The sequence below is a fragment of the Gadus chalcogrammus genome, chromosome 7 (assembly GCF_026213295.1).
Source record: "Gadus chalcogrammus isolate NIFS_2021 chromosome 7, NIFS_Gcha_1.0, whole genome shotgun sequence".
NCBI lineage: Eukaryota > Metazoa > Chordata > Actinopteri > Gadiformes > Gadidae > Gadus > Gadus chalcogrammus.
In genome coordinates, this window is record NC_079418.1 from 8,421,536 (window position 1) to 8,435,510 (window position 13,975).

At 41.1% G+C, this 13,975-nt stretch overlaps 2 protein-coding genes across 5 annotated transcripts in view; one reads left to right on the forward strand and one right to left on the reverse strand.

Moving 5' to 3' along the window:
• The window catches only part of nhej1 (nonhomologous end-joining factor 1), a 30,409-nt gene extending 23,478 nt beyond the window's left edge, over positions 1 to 6,931 (reverse strand). For 2 of the 4 annotated variants that reach the window (XM_056594695.1, XM_056594694.1), the window contains exon 1: positions 6,711 to 6,931. Coding sequence is in view for 2 of the 4 variants with exons in the window: in XM_056594693.1 (XP_056450668.1) it covers positions 6,707 to 6,759 (53 nt within the window). In the remaining 2 variants the exon portion in view is untranslated. Of the gene's footprint in view, positions 1 to 6,706 lie in introns of all 4 variants that reach the window. The other 2 variants (XM_056594693.1, XM_056594692.1) reach the window with 1 other exon arrangement.
• A 1,009-nt stretch (positions 6,932 to 7,940) lies between these two features.
• The window catches only part of LOC130385945 (X-linked retinitis pigmentosa GTPase regulator-like), a 23,397-nt gene continuing 17,362 nt past the window's right edge, over positions 7,941 to 13,975 (forward strand). Inside the window, exons 1-6 of the mRNA XM_056594731.1 lie at positions 7,941 to 8,032; positions 8,774 to 8,899; positions 9,276 to 9,368; positions 11,701 to 11,763; positions 12,197 to 12,355; positions 13,347 to 13,496. Coding sequence (XP_056450706.1) covers positions 8,002 to 8,032; positions 8,774 to 8,899; positions 9,276 to 9,368; positions 11,701 to 11,763; positions 12,197 to 12,355; positions 13,347 to 13,496 — 622 coding nt within the window. The 5' untranslated portion in view covers positions 7,941 to 8,001. The remainder of the gene's footprint in view (positions 8,033 to 8,773; positions 8,900 to 9,275; positions 9,369 to 11,700; positions 11,764 to 12,196; positions 12,356 to 13,346; positions 13,497 to 13,975) is intronic.

Genomic DNA, 13,975 nt, shown 5'->3' on the forward strand with positions numbered 1-13,975 from the left:
CTGTATCCATCCATCTCTCTCTCTCTCTCACACACATTGTCTCAACCTCTCTCACCCTCTTCTCCTCACTCCCCCTCTCTGTATCCATCTCTCTCTCTCTCTCTCTCTCTCTCTCTCTCTCTCTCTCTCTCTCTCTCTCTCTCTCTCTCTCTCTCTCATTGTTTCACCCTCTCTCCTTCTCTCACACCCTCTTCTCCTCTGTATCCATCTCTCTCTCACCCTCTCCTTCTCTCTCACCCTCTTCTCCTCTGTATCCATCCATCTCTCTCTCTCTCTCACACACATTGTCTCACCCTCTTCTCCTCACACCCTCTCTCTGTATCCATCCATCTCTCTCTCTCTCTCTCTCTCTCTCTCTCTCTCTCTCTCTCTCTCTCTCTCTCTCTCTCTCTCTCTCTCTCTCTCTCTCTCTCTCTCCTTCTCTCACACCCTCTTCTCCTCTGTATCCATCCATCTCTCTCTCTCTCTCTCTCTCTCTCTCTCTCTCTCTCTCTCTCTCTCTCTCTCTCTCTCTCTCTCTCTCTCTCTCTCTCTCTCTCTCTCTCTCTCTCTCTCTCTCTCTCTCCTTCTCTCACACCCTCTTCTCCTCTGTATCCTTCTCTCTCTCTCTCTCTCTCTCTCTCTCTCCTCTCTCTAAATGTAAAGGATGTCTGGTCTCGGCAGCCTAACCTGGTCTTAGTCTGATTGGACACTGGGGCTGGGGGAGGCTGCACACCTGACCAATAGGAGTGCAGCAGTCTCTTTCTTCGCTTACATTTTACATTCAGGGCTATGGAAGTAAATCTGTGCCATCGGGTTTTGATAATAAAAACACATTGAATTATAAGCACTGAATATTTATGCATTGAAATAACCTACCTGAATTTTTTGCCTCTGAATTTAACTCTTTACATTTTCAATATATCATATTCACCTTCATTTTTCAATGTTAAAAAATTCAACGTTAAAAAATTCAACTCAAATATTTTCAGCGTCCAAAAATTCAGTCCGCCAAAGTCACTATCAAAATTCAATGTACGAAATTCAGTGTTAACATCCGGGGACCCAAGAAAGAGCAATCGATCCTAGATGCTAGATCGCGGTCAAACGAGTGGTCGCGTCATTCGGGTCAGAGGAAAAAACTAACCACCACAACGATGGAGTTTGGGGGATTTATCAATGTTTATTCTGAGCTTGGCCTCAAATATTCGGACATCAAATCAATACTTGCCAGTAGGCACGCCTTCCACATAAGTGAGAGACATCTGAAGAGGATACTGCGAGATAGGGGACACTCTCGCCGCAAGGCGTACTCTGACCTGTGGGTCCTGGTGGATTTTATTAGCGACCAACTGCAGTACTCTGGACAGCTTCACGGGTACCGATGGATGTACGCTAAATGCAGGGAGCATCGACTGCGTGTGAGGAAAGAGGATGTGCGGTTGTTGTTGAAAGAGCTCGATCTCAGAGGAGTGTCACGAAGGGCGAGACGTCTCAGACGACGAAACTAACTCCAGTGTAGATAATAATAGATAGTGTACATAATAATACAACTAGTATTACTTTTCATACCCTGACATGTTTTGATTGTAAATGTTCCTGCAGTCTTCTTCTAAATGTCACATGATGTTGCTGTGGTGTCAAGACAGCTGATTTTATACAGGTTTCAGGTCATCCTACTTGAACCGGCAGGACGACCGCACCCCCTGCTGTATACAATCAGCTGTCTTGACACCTTAGCAACATTTATGTGACATTAAGAAGTCTGCAGGAACTTGTCATGGTATGAAAAGTAATACTAGTTTGATTACAAGAATAATTAAGTCAATTGTTCTTGAACAAGTACAATCATTAATTCATTAAGTTTTTCATCTAGCTAATGTGGCCAGTGAAAAATATGGAGAAAAAAAATCAGGAAACAGCACTAAACTTGTTTGGCAATTTTTTGTTTATTCAGAGTTCCACATACAGGATAGCAATATAGTTACAGTAATAAAAAATCTTCCATTCTCAACAAAAACATGAATAGCGTGTGTTGTCGTTTTTTAACCCCTCTCTCAGTATTTGAAACGACAGGTTGTAAATGCAGATAATTTCAAAATGCTTTTCTGTCGGTAACATGTCAATATTTGTACTGATTGGCCATCAGAAGTTCAGAGTTCGATAGATACATACATTTTTTTGGTCCCATCATTTGAAATCCAATGATATTCTATCATGAAAGAAAGTATTCACATTTAGTTACTGAAGCCAGTTACCTTTTTTGTTAAATACAATTCTAACAAAAAAGTGATACATTTGTTAAAGTAAAGTTCTGAAATTGATACACATTTGATTTAGTTTTTACAGGCTTTGTCTATAAAGCCCCCCCTAATTTCTGTGTTTATAAACTATCGTTTAAAGGAATATAACATTTGCCAAAAGCTAGAGATGTTGAGCTATGACTTTAAAGGAAACTTATAAAGGAAAAGGACAGCAAGGTGAATTACTTATGTGACCAAAAAATCCTGCCACTTCGAAGCTCAACACAAGACACAACTAAATACGCCTGACCTACACACATGCCCTGATGGCCTCTCTGAGGTGCATGTACAAATTCACTGCCTGATATGAATCTGTTGCTAGAGTGAGATTGGACTCAGCCATAAAGATGTTGCATAGTTCATATAGATCTGGATCACACGGTTTGGTCTGGCGAAAGATACATTCATTTTTGCACAGTTGAAAATCATAATCTTCAATTGGGGAAAGGAAGTCTCTTGTCCCATAGAGTTCAGGTAATGCAAACATCACGTTCGGCCGACCGCTGGGGACGTTAAGGTTTTTCGATGGCCTGATGGTGTGTGTGTTCCAGGCCTGTGCAGTGTCATCCAACTCATCCTGTTAAAAGCAAGAATATAAAAACAGTAAATACATTAAGGAAGAACTATAAATGCATATCCAGGGCTTTTCGCTTTTTTTTTTTTTAAGTGGTAGCACTGGTGCCAGCAAGCACAAAAATTCAGTAGCATAAAAATAAAATTTGTATCACAGTGTGATATTGCATAACCATAACCCTTGCATTTCACTCTAATTACCTTTGAGCATGTCATCTTGGTCCATTGGCCCATAGAACAATAATATTAATATCTATATCTGTATATTGTTTATCTATACACATAATTATCATAATAATGATAAACATTTTTAGAACATTTCCTTTTAATTAAAACCAAACTTTATACATTGAACACAGCCTATTCAATTAATTAGTATACATATTTCTACAATCTAGGATAAATTAAATAGATTGTTGTGAATGTTTTTGGAGTAGTTCTTCCATGGCTTATTTCAAAATGTGTCTATATAGGCTACTGTTGACTGCTCTCAGCTCTCTGCAGCTGAAGGACAAGATGTGTCCAGCCAAAGTGGCGGGTGGACTCAATAATTTAAGACTACTTTACCCAGTTTGGCGAGTGTTAATTTTGAGCCCTCTAAGCAGTGTTGTGCATCACTTATGGAAGTAAATCTGTGCCATCGGATTTTGAAAATAAAAACCCATTGAATTCTAAGCACTGAATATCTATGCATTGAAATAACGTAACTCAAAATAAAATGTTTGTATTATTGGATATTTTGAATAATTATTAGCTATTGCATATATAAACCCATGCAAAATCCCATTCACAAATATGTACAAGTTTTAACAATACTTGCTACACTTTTGTAGTTGATGTTATTTATTTAGTTTAATTGATTATTTATGTTTTTTCTTGAAGTGCAATTTTTTTTACATTACATACATTGCACATACTGCACCCCTGAAATCTTCAATATATACGTTATAAAACAATGTACATGGGGTGAGTAGTGGTGTAAAATAACTTGATTCTGCAGTGGGAGCATTATTTGATAGAGCCAATTGGTCTATCCACATACTGTGTAACGTGCGATGGTACAGTAGGTCAGGGTTAGCATGAAGGAGACAACATGCGAGATTCTCCTCACGGTACTTTTAGTATACTATAAGCTTTTGACCATACCACGCCAGGTCTCCACGGCACTATATTTAACACACAGGTGGAAAGTCCGGGATTCCTGCCTACAACAAATCAGTAACTAAATAACTCATATTAAAAAGGGAGACTTCGATCGTATACAGCTGTTTATTCTAGCCGAGCGAAAGAGCACGCACTTCTTCACTGTACGTGAAGAAGAGGGAGGCGCCACCTAGTGGCGCTACATATTATAAACCTGACTGTTAGAACTGTACCCCTGAAGTCTTCAATAAAGACGGTATAAACCAGCATCAAAATATGCCTGTTGACTTGTGGCTAGCCTAGCTAGCCTAGTCTCCAATGATAAAGAACACCAAGGCAGTGGCGAACTTAGCCCTTTGGGGGCTCCAGGCGAACAGTCATTTGGGGGCCCCTGCATCTACCGGTCTCAGTACCTTATATCGCATAATGAGATATTCCATACAAGGGATGAACAAAAGTCACTATCCTTCTTTCATGCAAATGTTAATTATCTATTTACAAATTGAGAATAACATACAAAACAATAAGATTAGTTATGTTGACACATTACACTGACTGTTAACCATAAGTCCTCATTTACCTGAGGGTTTCCAGTAGCTCACAGCAGCTATCTGCTGTGAGCTACTGGAAAGCACTACTGGAAACCCACTGATAGCTGCGTCCAGCTATCACTATATTTCCTGTGCTCTTCAGACCTTTCATGGTTGATTAGATGCATTGCAAGGTTATTCTAGTCTTTAAATCCTTCCTCACTCAGTTGTTTTTGTCTTCCAGAAAGGCAACAACAAAAGCAAAAAACACGGTCTGCACTTTCACTGTAGACTAACCAAGACCTGTTCACCCTCTCACCATTTTTCATTACTATGTAATAGTTTGCTTTTGTGAATCTGCGGCCCTTGGGCCAGAGTGCTGGGTCATCCACAAGAATATGTGTGCACCTGCCCAAGACACAGCAGCTTGGGCCAGAGTGCTGGGTCATCCACAGGAATATGTGTCTCGCAGTCATTGTTATCGTTATTGTCATAAATTTCAATAACCAAAGTGGAAGAAGGAGAGTGAGAAATATTCACTACCAGTTGTGCATCATCTCCGTCAGTTTGTTGACACACGTCATTAGCATCGCTGCTGGCTGAGCCAGAGCCACTTGGAATGAAAGGAGCAGTAACGTGACAGCAAACGACGTTGACGGCTGCTCTTGATCCGCCGACGGTCCCGCTGCCACTGCGGTGGCTGTAAAACAGCTGGATAGCTTTGGCAGCTTTGAAAGAAAGTCCTGCCTTTGGTCTTTCTTTTTATGTGACCCGCTTTCGTACGATTGCTTCATGTTTCACTCGATTTATGTCTCACTCGATTTCTCTCTCTCTCTCTCTTACCGCTTACTGTTTTGAATTTGACATAATTTCCGCATACGCATGATGAGCGTGATGCGCGTAACATGGAATAGTCCATGTAGTGCAGACTGAAGGGGGTGCACACGGAAAGATCGTCAAAACATGAGTAATAATTAGACATCCCGATGCTACTATTGTGAAGAGATTTTTATAAAAATAATAAATATGGGGACAAAATATATGCATTGGGGCCCTCTTGACCAGATCAATATTGTAAATAAGAAACTGTTCTTAATGTTTTATCGGGAAAAATAAAGGTAAAAAAAAAAAAAAAAAAAAAAAAAATTGGGGGCCCCAAAAACCTTCTATGGGGCCCGGGGCTCCAGGCAAATGCCTGGTTTGCCTAATAGTACGGCCCGCAACTGCACCAAGGCTAACTTGGGAATCAGGCCCTATGTCCAAAATTCCGAACTACCCCTATTTTTCAATTCGATGTCCTTCTTATGTACAAGTGTCCGTTAGTATTGTCCATTGCTGAATCTTACAGAAACAACCCATACGAATGGCATATATATAAAATGTACTCACCGAAGCACTATTACTGCTGCTGTTGCCATTGGACATGGCTAAATCTGTTTTGCCTTCCCGCGTGAGAGAGTCAGGTATCCAACGACGCGCACACTCGTTTGACCGCAATCTAGCATCTAGGATCGATTGCTCTTTCTTGGGTCCCCGGATGTTAACACTGAATTTCGCACACTGAATTTTGATGGTGACTTTGGCGGACTGAATTTTTGGACGCTGAAAATATTTGAGTTGAATATTTTAATGTTGAATTTTTTAACGTTGAATTTTTTAACATTGAAAAATAAAAGGTGAACATGATATATTGAAAATGTAAAGAGTTAAATTCAGAGGCAAAAAATTCAGATAGGTTATTTCAATGCATAAATATTCACGACGCTGAAGTTGGCATCCGATTCGCAGCATCCGATTCAGCAGCTGGTCCACTTTAAATCGTTCCTGATTGAAAACCACTACACCTAGACTCTTCAAATCTGGACTAAATTATCACAGTGAGGCTATACATTATGTAAAACATAGTTTCAGATTTGTGAAACCTTTAACCTATTTGTGAAAATGCAATGCAGTCTGGACCCCTAAAAAGCATTAAAATAAGCCTGATTCTAAGTGGTTTTCAAGCCGAATCGGATGCTGCGAATCGGATGCCAACTTCAGCGTCGTTAAATATTCAGTGCTTATAATTCAATGTGTTTTTATTTTCAAAACCCGATGGCACAGATTTACTTCCATACAGGGCATTCATCTCTTCTTCAATGACTTAAACAAAGAACACGGGGGGGGGGGGTTAAATACTTGCTGTTAACTTGTTTCCGACGCGGTGGAGAAGGCGGATGACTTCTTTTCATTAAAAAAAATCGATCCCGGTCCCTGTGTGATTTTAGAAGGATTTAAATTCAACATTTATTCACAAACATTAATTTAGTTAACACTGAGAGAGAGATAGTGGAGGGCGGAAGACGGCAGTGGACCGGACGTTTCCTGTTGTTGTCCTCCAGTTAAAGTCCCCGGGGGGTCAAGTGGTTTGGTTCAAAGGTTCCGCAGGAAAACGAAGACTCATCCTTTATAATAATATATTAGACAAGATAAGATAAGATAATCCTTTATTTTTCCCGAAGTGGGGACAGAAGCAAAGAGGATAGTATTAAAGGATAATAATACAGAAATATATAAGCGGTATACAGCCTATAAATACCACTTAAACAAACATCAAAGCAATTTCTAAACCTATTTCCCAATAAACCTATTTTCTAATTACATTATCTAGTCTGCGTTCAAATATTTAATTCACAAAAATAAATTGCACTTTGTGCAATCACATACCTTGTGTTACACAAGCCAAAACCAGTCGTGTCATGGGTTCAATTATGAAGATTGTGAAGATCATAATCTAAATACATGTATAAGAAATAATACAATAATAACACAATCATAAATATTATCATGAATAATAATGTAAGATTATGCTTTTTATGATATACTACACATTACAATATACTACGTACATTTTATGATATATGATATACTTATTCAGTGCTATTATCATTGTTGTTACAACTACAACGAATAATAAGACTATGGCAATGCTAGTAACAATGCTCTTGAAAAGATCATTGATTTAAATACTAATTACACACACAAACACACACACACACACACACACACACACACACACACACACACACACACACACACACACACACACACACACACACACACACACACACACACACACACACACACGCACACACACGCACACGCACGCAAGCACCAACCCCCCCCAGACACACGCGCACGCACGCACACACACACACACACACACACACACACACACACACACACACACACACACACACACACACACACACACACACACACACACACACACACACACACACACACACACACACACACACACACACACACACACACACACGACTTAAGGCTTTATCCCGGAGCTCACGTGGTCTGGTCACATGCTGGGTGCCGTAGCCAAGGAGAACGTTTGTTTACTTCCGGGTTGTGTGTGTCGGACTCACCCGAACACACACTCTGCCCCTCTCCTCCAAAGCCGATTACAATCAGAAGGGATGGCCGGAGACACTGAAGATGAGATACCCGGTAATCAATGGCACCAGCTTAACAATTTACTATGGTTTTATTTGTATTCGAATCGATCAAAGTTCATCAGTTACTTAATGGTGTCCCTTTTTGCGTGCAAGCGCAGCTTGTACCATTGAAACCATAACAGTGAACGTTTGATATCGCTTTCCATGCATTGCAGCCATCCGATACCGTTTTGCAATATATGTGTGTGTGTGTGTGTGTGTGTGTGTGTGTGTGTGTGTGTGTGTGTGTGTGTGTGTGTGTGTGTGTGGGGGGGGGGGGGTATAATTTCATGAACATTCCAGTCATCAGAAACCCTATTGCAATATTGCGTTTCTGTATTCTCATTAATTAAATGAAATTAAATGTATTTAAAGAAGTCTATGAATGTATGTTGTTGTTCCTATTTCAAAACATTGTTATTACTCAAATAGTTTTGCCTTCCAAACTCTGCCAAATAATGGCACAAAGTATTTTTGGAATATAATATTAGAAATGTTTTTTTTCATATCTCTCTCTCTCTCTCTCTCTCTCTCTCTCTCTCTCTCTCTCTCTCTCTCTCTCTCTCTCTCTCTCTCTCTCTCTCTCATTCTATGTTGTTGTTTTAATATTGTTTATTCTCTTTCATTCAGTGTTGGTGTTTTTGTGGTGCTTTTATTTTACTGTATTGTATGTTTATTATGTGTATCATATTGTATGTATGCTCTAAAACAATCAAAACATTTGAATGATAATAAATACATTTATATTTTTCAGAATCAGGGGCGGTCTTCACGTTTGGGAAGAGCAAGTTCGCCGACAACATGCCGGGTAAATTCTGGCTGAAGAACGACGTCCCGCAAAACATTGCATGCGGCGACGAGCACACAGCATTAGTTACAGGTACACACGTGAAATCATCTTTAATACTGTTTAGTTACCGTTTAGATGTTGTTTAAATGATGGGAATATCTCTGACCTGATGTGTTTGTGTGTGTTCTTGCCGAGAGGTAGGAGGAAGTGAGGTGAACATTTTATATAGGTTTTCTAAAAATATAAAAATAAGTACAGTTCATTGTTTCTAAATACCTTCTATATATGCCATGTTTCAACAGAGAACGGGAAGCTGTTTGTGTTGGAAATATAAGTCTCTCTTTCTGTCTGTCTCTGTCTATGTCTCTCCTGTTTGAGACTTTTATCTGGTTAAATAAAGGTTTAATAAAAAATGAAGTTCAATACATTGGCTCTAACTCCTCCTACTCCGTCCGTGTTCCAACAGAGAATGGGAAGCTGTTTGTGTTCGGGAGCAACAATTGGGGCCAGCTGGGTCTGGGCTCCAAATCCAGCGTCACCAAGCCCACCTGTGTGAAAGGTGGGTCTGAAAATGGTGTCCTCTGTTCTCATTTACATTTAGCATACGCTTTTATCAAAACTTACAACAAGGAGCCTTGGATCGAACTAGCAACCTTCCGTCGGGGAGTAGTTAGGGTGAGGGGCCTTGCTCAGGGTCACCTCGACACTCAGCTAACACCGCCATTCACTGTTCTGTCTGTTAAACCTTAATCGATCGTCGAAGTTTAATATTTTTTTCGTTATTGATGTTGCTTTTGCAGGCTATTTTAGCGTTACACCATTCTAAAAATCCTTTACTCTAAACATTAAGGCTGAGTTATGGTTCCACGCCAACACAACGCAAGGGGGTTTACGGAGCCATTACGTCCTTGCGGACCCTCCTTGCGTCCACCGCAAGGGCCTGACGTGCTCCTCCCAAAAAGTGTAACCTTGCATCGAGGCAATGAGGCAGCAAGGGTATGGAAGTAAATCTGTACCATCGGATTTTGAAAATAAAAAGCCACTGAATTCTAAGCACTGAATATTTATGCATTGAAATAACATATCTGGATTTTTTGCCCCTGAATTTAGCTCTTTAAATTTTCAATTAATCATTTTCTGTGTTAAAAAATTTAAAATCAAATATTCAACGTTGAAAAGTTCAACTTAAATATTTTCATCGCCGTCAAATTCAACATGCCAAAGTCAGCTGCACATTTGTATTCATGAAATTCAGCGTTAACTGACCCAAGGAAGAGCTATCGATCCTAGATGCTAGATTGCTGTCAAGCAAGGAGAGCGAGCTGGTGTTACACCGAATGTGGAAACATGCAAAAGCTTAAAATGTAACGTTTGTATCGTCATCGATCACTTGGATTGGGGGTATTCATTTTGTGACACCGCTTCAGTTGCACAATACTGTCGGCTCTGCGCCCTCGGTCCACAGGTGGCAGCGTGCCCCAGATCGCCCCAGGATCACAGCAAACGTAGGCAAAGGGACCCCGGATCGCCCCAAATTGGTGCCCTAATAAATTGGGTTCCTTAACCCACTACAATTACCCTTACGCTGCATGTAAATCCAGCCAAGTCACTGCAATCACACACACACTTCACATTAGGGGTTTGACTCCGAACTTCATTATTCGAATATAATTCGAATATCAAAAAATAAATCAGCCCTTAACATTCAAACCTGTTATGGGCATTATTTTTTGTAAATGTCTTTGCTTGAACGTTATTTCCAATTCAGATTCCGAGGCTTTTTCACGCCTGGTAAAGTTGTGAATCGCGAGCTCATTAGCAAGGCTATCGGTCATCTGGGCTCCTGTAGGTGGCGTTGCGTCCTGGTTTGCCGCAATTTTGTATTCTATAGCAAAACAATGGCCGCGTCAACACCGACAACAGCCCCGAGGAGGAGATCGAAATTTACACTTTATCCTTACCTTAACCGGTAAGGATAAGTAATATGTATAATATGTAGGACCAAACTCTCATACCACGGGACAACCAGCAACTTGAGAGCCCACCTGTCTACATCCCGGCAAACTGCAGTCAAGACTGATACACTGCCTTCTGGAGGACAAAACATATACAACTTAAGTTTTATGCCATATAGGTCTTACTGAAGGTATTTAATGGTAAAAATATTATTAAAAAATATTTGAATATATTCAAATGTTAATATCAATAAACAAACTCAACTCGTCATTAAATCAGTGTTTAATGACGACACAGAACCAAAACGCGTTCACGACCGCCTCGAAGCATCTGCGTGGTCCTTGTGTTGCGTTGACGTGGAACCATAACTCAAGCCTTTATTCCTTCACCAACAGTGGGAGGTATTCAGGGGAACATCGGCTCTCTGCAGAGTGGGAAAGTTCCAGATTTGCTGCTGCAGTAATCCCAATCTGTAGGGTCCTTAATCTGGTGTTTATACACAGGGGGGGGGGGGGGGGGAGAGAGAGAGAGAGAGAGAGAGAGAGAGAGAGAGAGAGAGAGAGAGAGAGAGAGAGAGAGAGAGAGAGAGAGGAGAGAGAGAGAGAGAGAGAGAGAGAGAGAGAGAGAGAGAGAGAGAGAGAGAGAGAGAGAGAGAGAGAGAGAGAGAGAGAGAGGAGAGAGAGAGAGAGAGAGAGAGAGAGAGAGAGAGAGAGAGAGGGGGGGAGAGAGAGAGAGAGAGAGAGAGAGAGAGAGAGAGAGAGAGAGAGAATCAAGATAATGCTATTAGTTGCATTAGCTTTTTTTATAGACTGGCTGTCACATTGCATGGCATACAAGGAGAAACAAATATCTTTTCGCTGTTGTTTCTGTTAAAGTAAAACGGACATTGATTGATTTTTATTCATGTCTAATAATATAAAAACATTTTTTTCCAGCCTTGAAGTCTGAGAAAGTACGACTTGTGGCTTGCGGAAGAAACCACACTATCATCTGTACAGGTTTGTGCTTTATTAAGTTAACACGTTTGAAAATAGAAAAGGAATGAAAAGCGATCGTAAAAAGTCTAAGCTAGAAGCGTAAATTATCGTATTGTAATGCATACTGTTCTAATGATGGAGCATGATGATGATGATGGTTTGTATGTGTGTTTGTGTGTGTGTGTGTGCCTGTGTTTATCTGTCTTTGTATGTGTTCGTGTACGTTTGTGCATGAATGTTGGTGTTTGTGCGTTTACGTGTGAGTGTGTATGAATGAATGTTGGTATGAGTGTGAGCATGAATGTTGCTGTACGTGTGTGTGTGTGTTTGTGCGTATGTGTGTTTGTGCGGGTGTGCATTAATGTTGGTGTGTGCCTGCACATGTATTTGTGTGCGTGTGCCTGTGTTTGTATCTGTATTTGTGTGTGTGTGTGTGTGTGTGTGTGTGTCTCAGCCCAGGGTGCGGTGTACTCCACGGGGGGGAACAGCGAGGGCCAGCTGGGGCTCGGTGACTGTGACGAGCGAATGGCCTTTCAGCAAATCAAGTTCTTCAGCTCCAAGCGGCCAATCAGAATGCTCGCTGCCGGTTCGAATACCTCGGCCGCGCTGACCGGTGAGAGAGACATTGTTAGAGAGAGAGTGGGTGTCTGTGTGTGTGTGTGTGTGTTTGTGCGTGAGAGAGAGTGGGAATGGGCGAGAAAGGGATAGGTGTAGAGAGTAGTGTGTGCGTTTGTGTTCTCAACATTGAACACGAGGCAAACGAGTCTCTGAAAGAGTGATCGCCATGGAAACATAGACGCATTAAATCACACCAGGTGTGAGTGTGATTAGCCGTTACAAACTTTTTTGAAAGCGTTTGAAACTCCCCCTCTTCCTGTCTTTTGGTGACATCGCAAATGGATAGATTAGCGAGGTTTGCTACGGTCCACTGTGTAAGCCGGTAGACTGATCTATCCAGCGTACATCTCGGTGGACACGACCCCTTGTGATATCACTAAACACAGGAAGAGACAGAGTTTCAAACGGCTTGTAACGGCTTATCACACTCACAGCTGGTAGTGTAATAAGACCCCTTTTAAAGTAAAACTTTAAAGTAAAAAATAAACTCTTTGAAAGCGCATAGTTGTCCAATTCGAGCTGAAGCTAGGGGTACAATTCCCCTTTTAAAGGTGACCTATTACTGCACCAGGTGTGATTAGCCGCTACAAGCCATTTTGAAAATCCGCCTCTTCTGACATCACAGGTGGGCGTGTCCCCCTAGATGTGTGCTGGATAGATCAGTCTACCAGCCTACCCAGTGGAACGTAGCCAACGTTACTCATCTATCCGTCACACATCTACCGTCTATCTGGACACACCCATTTGTGATGTCAGAAGCGATTTTTCCACAACGGCTTGTATCGGCTAATCACACTCACACCTGGTGGTATAATATCAGCCCTTTCAAAGTTAAACCTTATTAAAATAAACGTTTAATAAATGTTAAAGTTAATTTAAATATAATAAATAAAATAAATTTGAAATCCCAATTCCCCTTTAAGAAAACTTTTATAATCTTAACCCAACTGACTGATTCCCTCTCCCCTTCCACATCGACCAATTAGAGAGTGGCCGTCTGTACATGTGGGGGGACAACACCGAGGGGCAGATCGGCCTGGGGCAGGAGGGGGGTGCCACCACCCCCCAGGAGGTCAGCGTGGGCCAGCCCGTGGCATGGGTCTCCTGCGGGTATTACCACTCGGCCTTCGTCACGGGTGAGCACCGAGCATGTAAAGCTAGTGTGAAAAACTAGCATGTAAAGCCAGTATAAGCTACTACGACTCGGCCTTCGTCACGGGTGAGCAGCGCGCATGTAAAGCTAGTATGGAAAGCTAGCATGGAAAACTAGCATGGAAAGCTAGTATGTAAAGCTAGTATGAAAAGCTAGCGTGCAAGGCTAGTATTAAACCCTAGTGAGCGCCGCAAATGGAAAACCTGGCATGAAAGGCTAGCATGAAAAGATAGAATGAAAAGCTAGTATCTTAAGCTTGTATGTTAAGCTAGTATGGAAAGCTAGTATGAAAAGTTAGTATGAAAATCTAGTAATGAAAATCTAGCATGAAAATGTTAGCTGATATGAATTCAGTTCAGACAGTGGTAAATGTTTTGTGTTTGTTTCATTCCGATTTTTTATTTTTTTAATACTCTTATGCACTTTAAATTTGACGTCATCGCAATTAGGAATAAGTAGTAC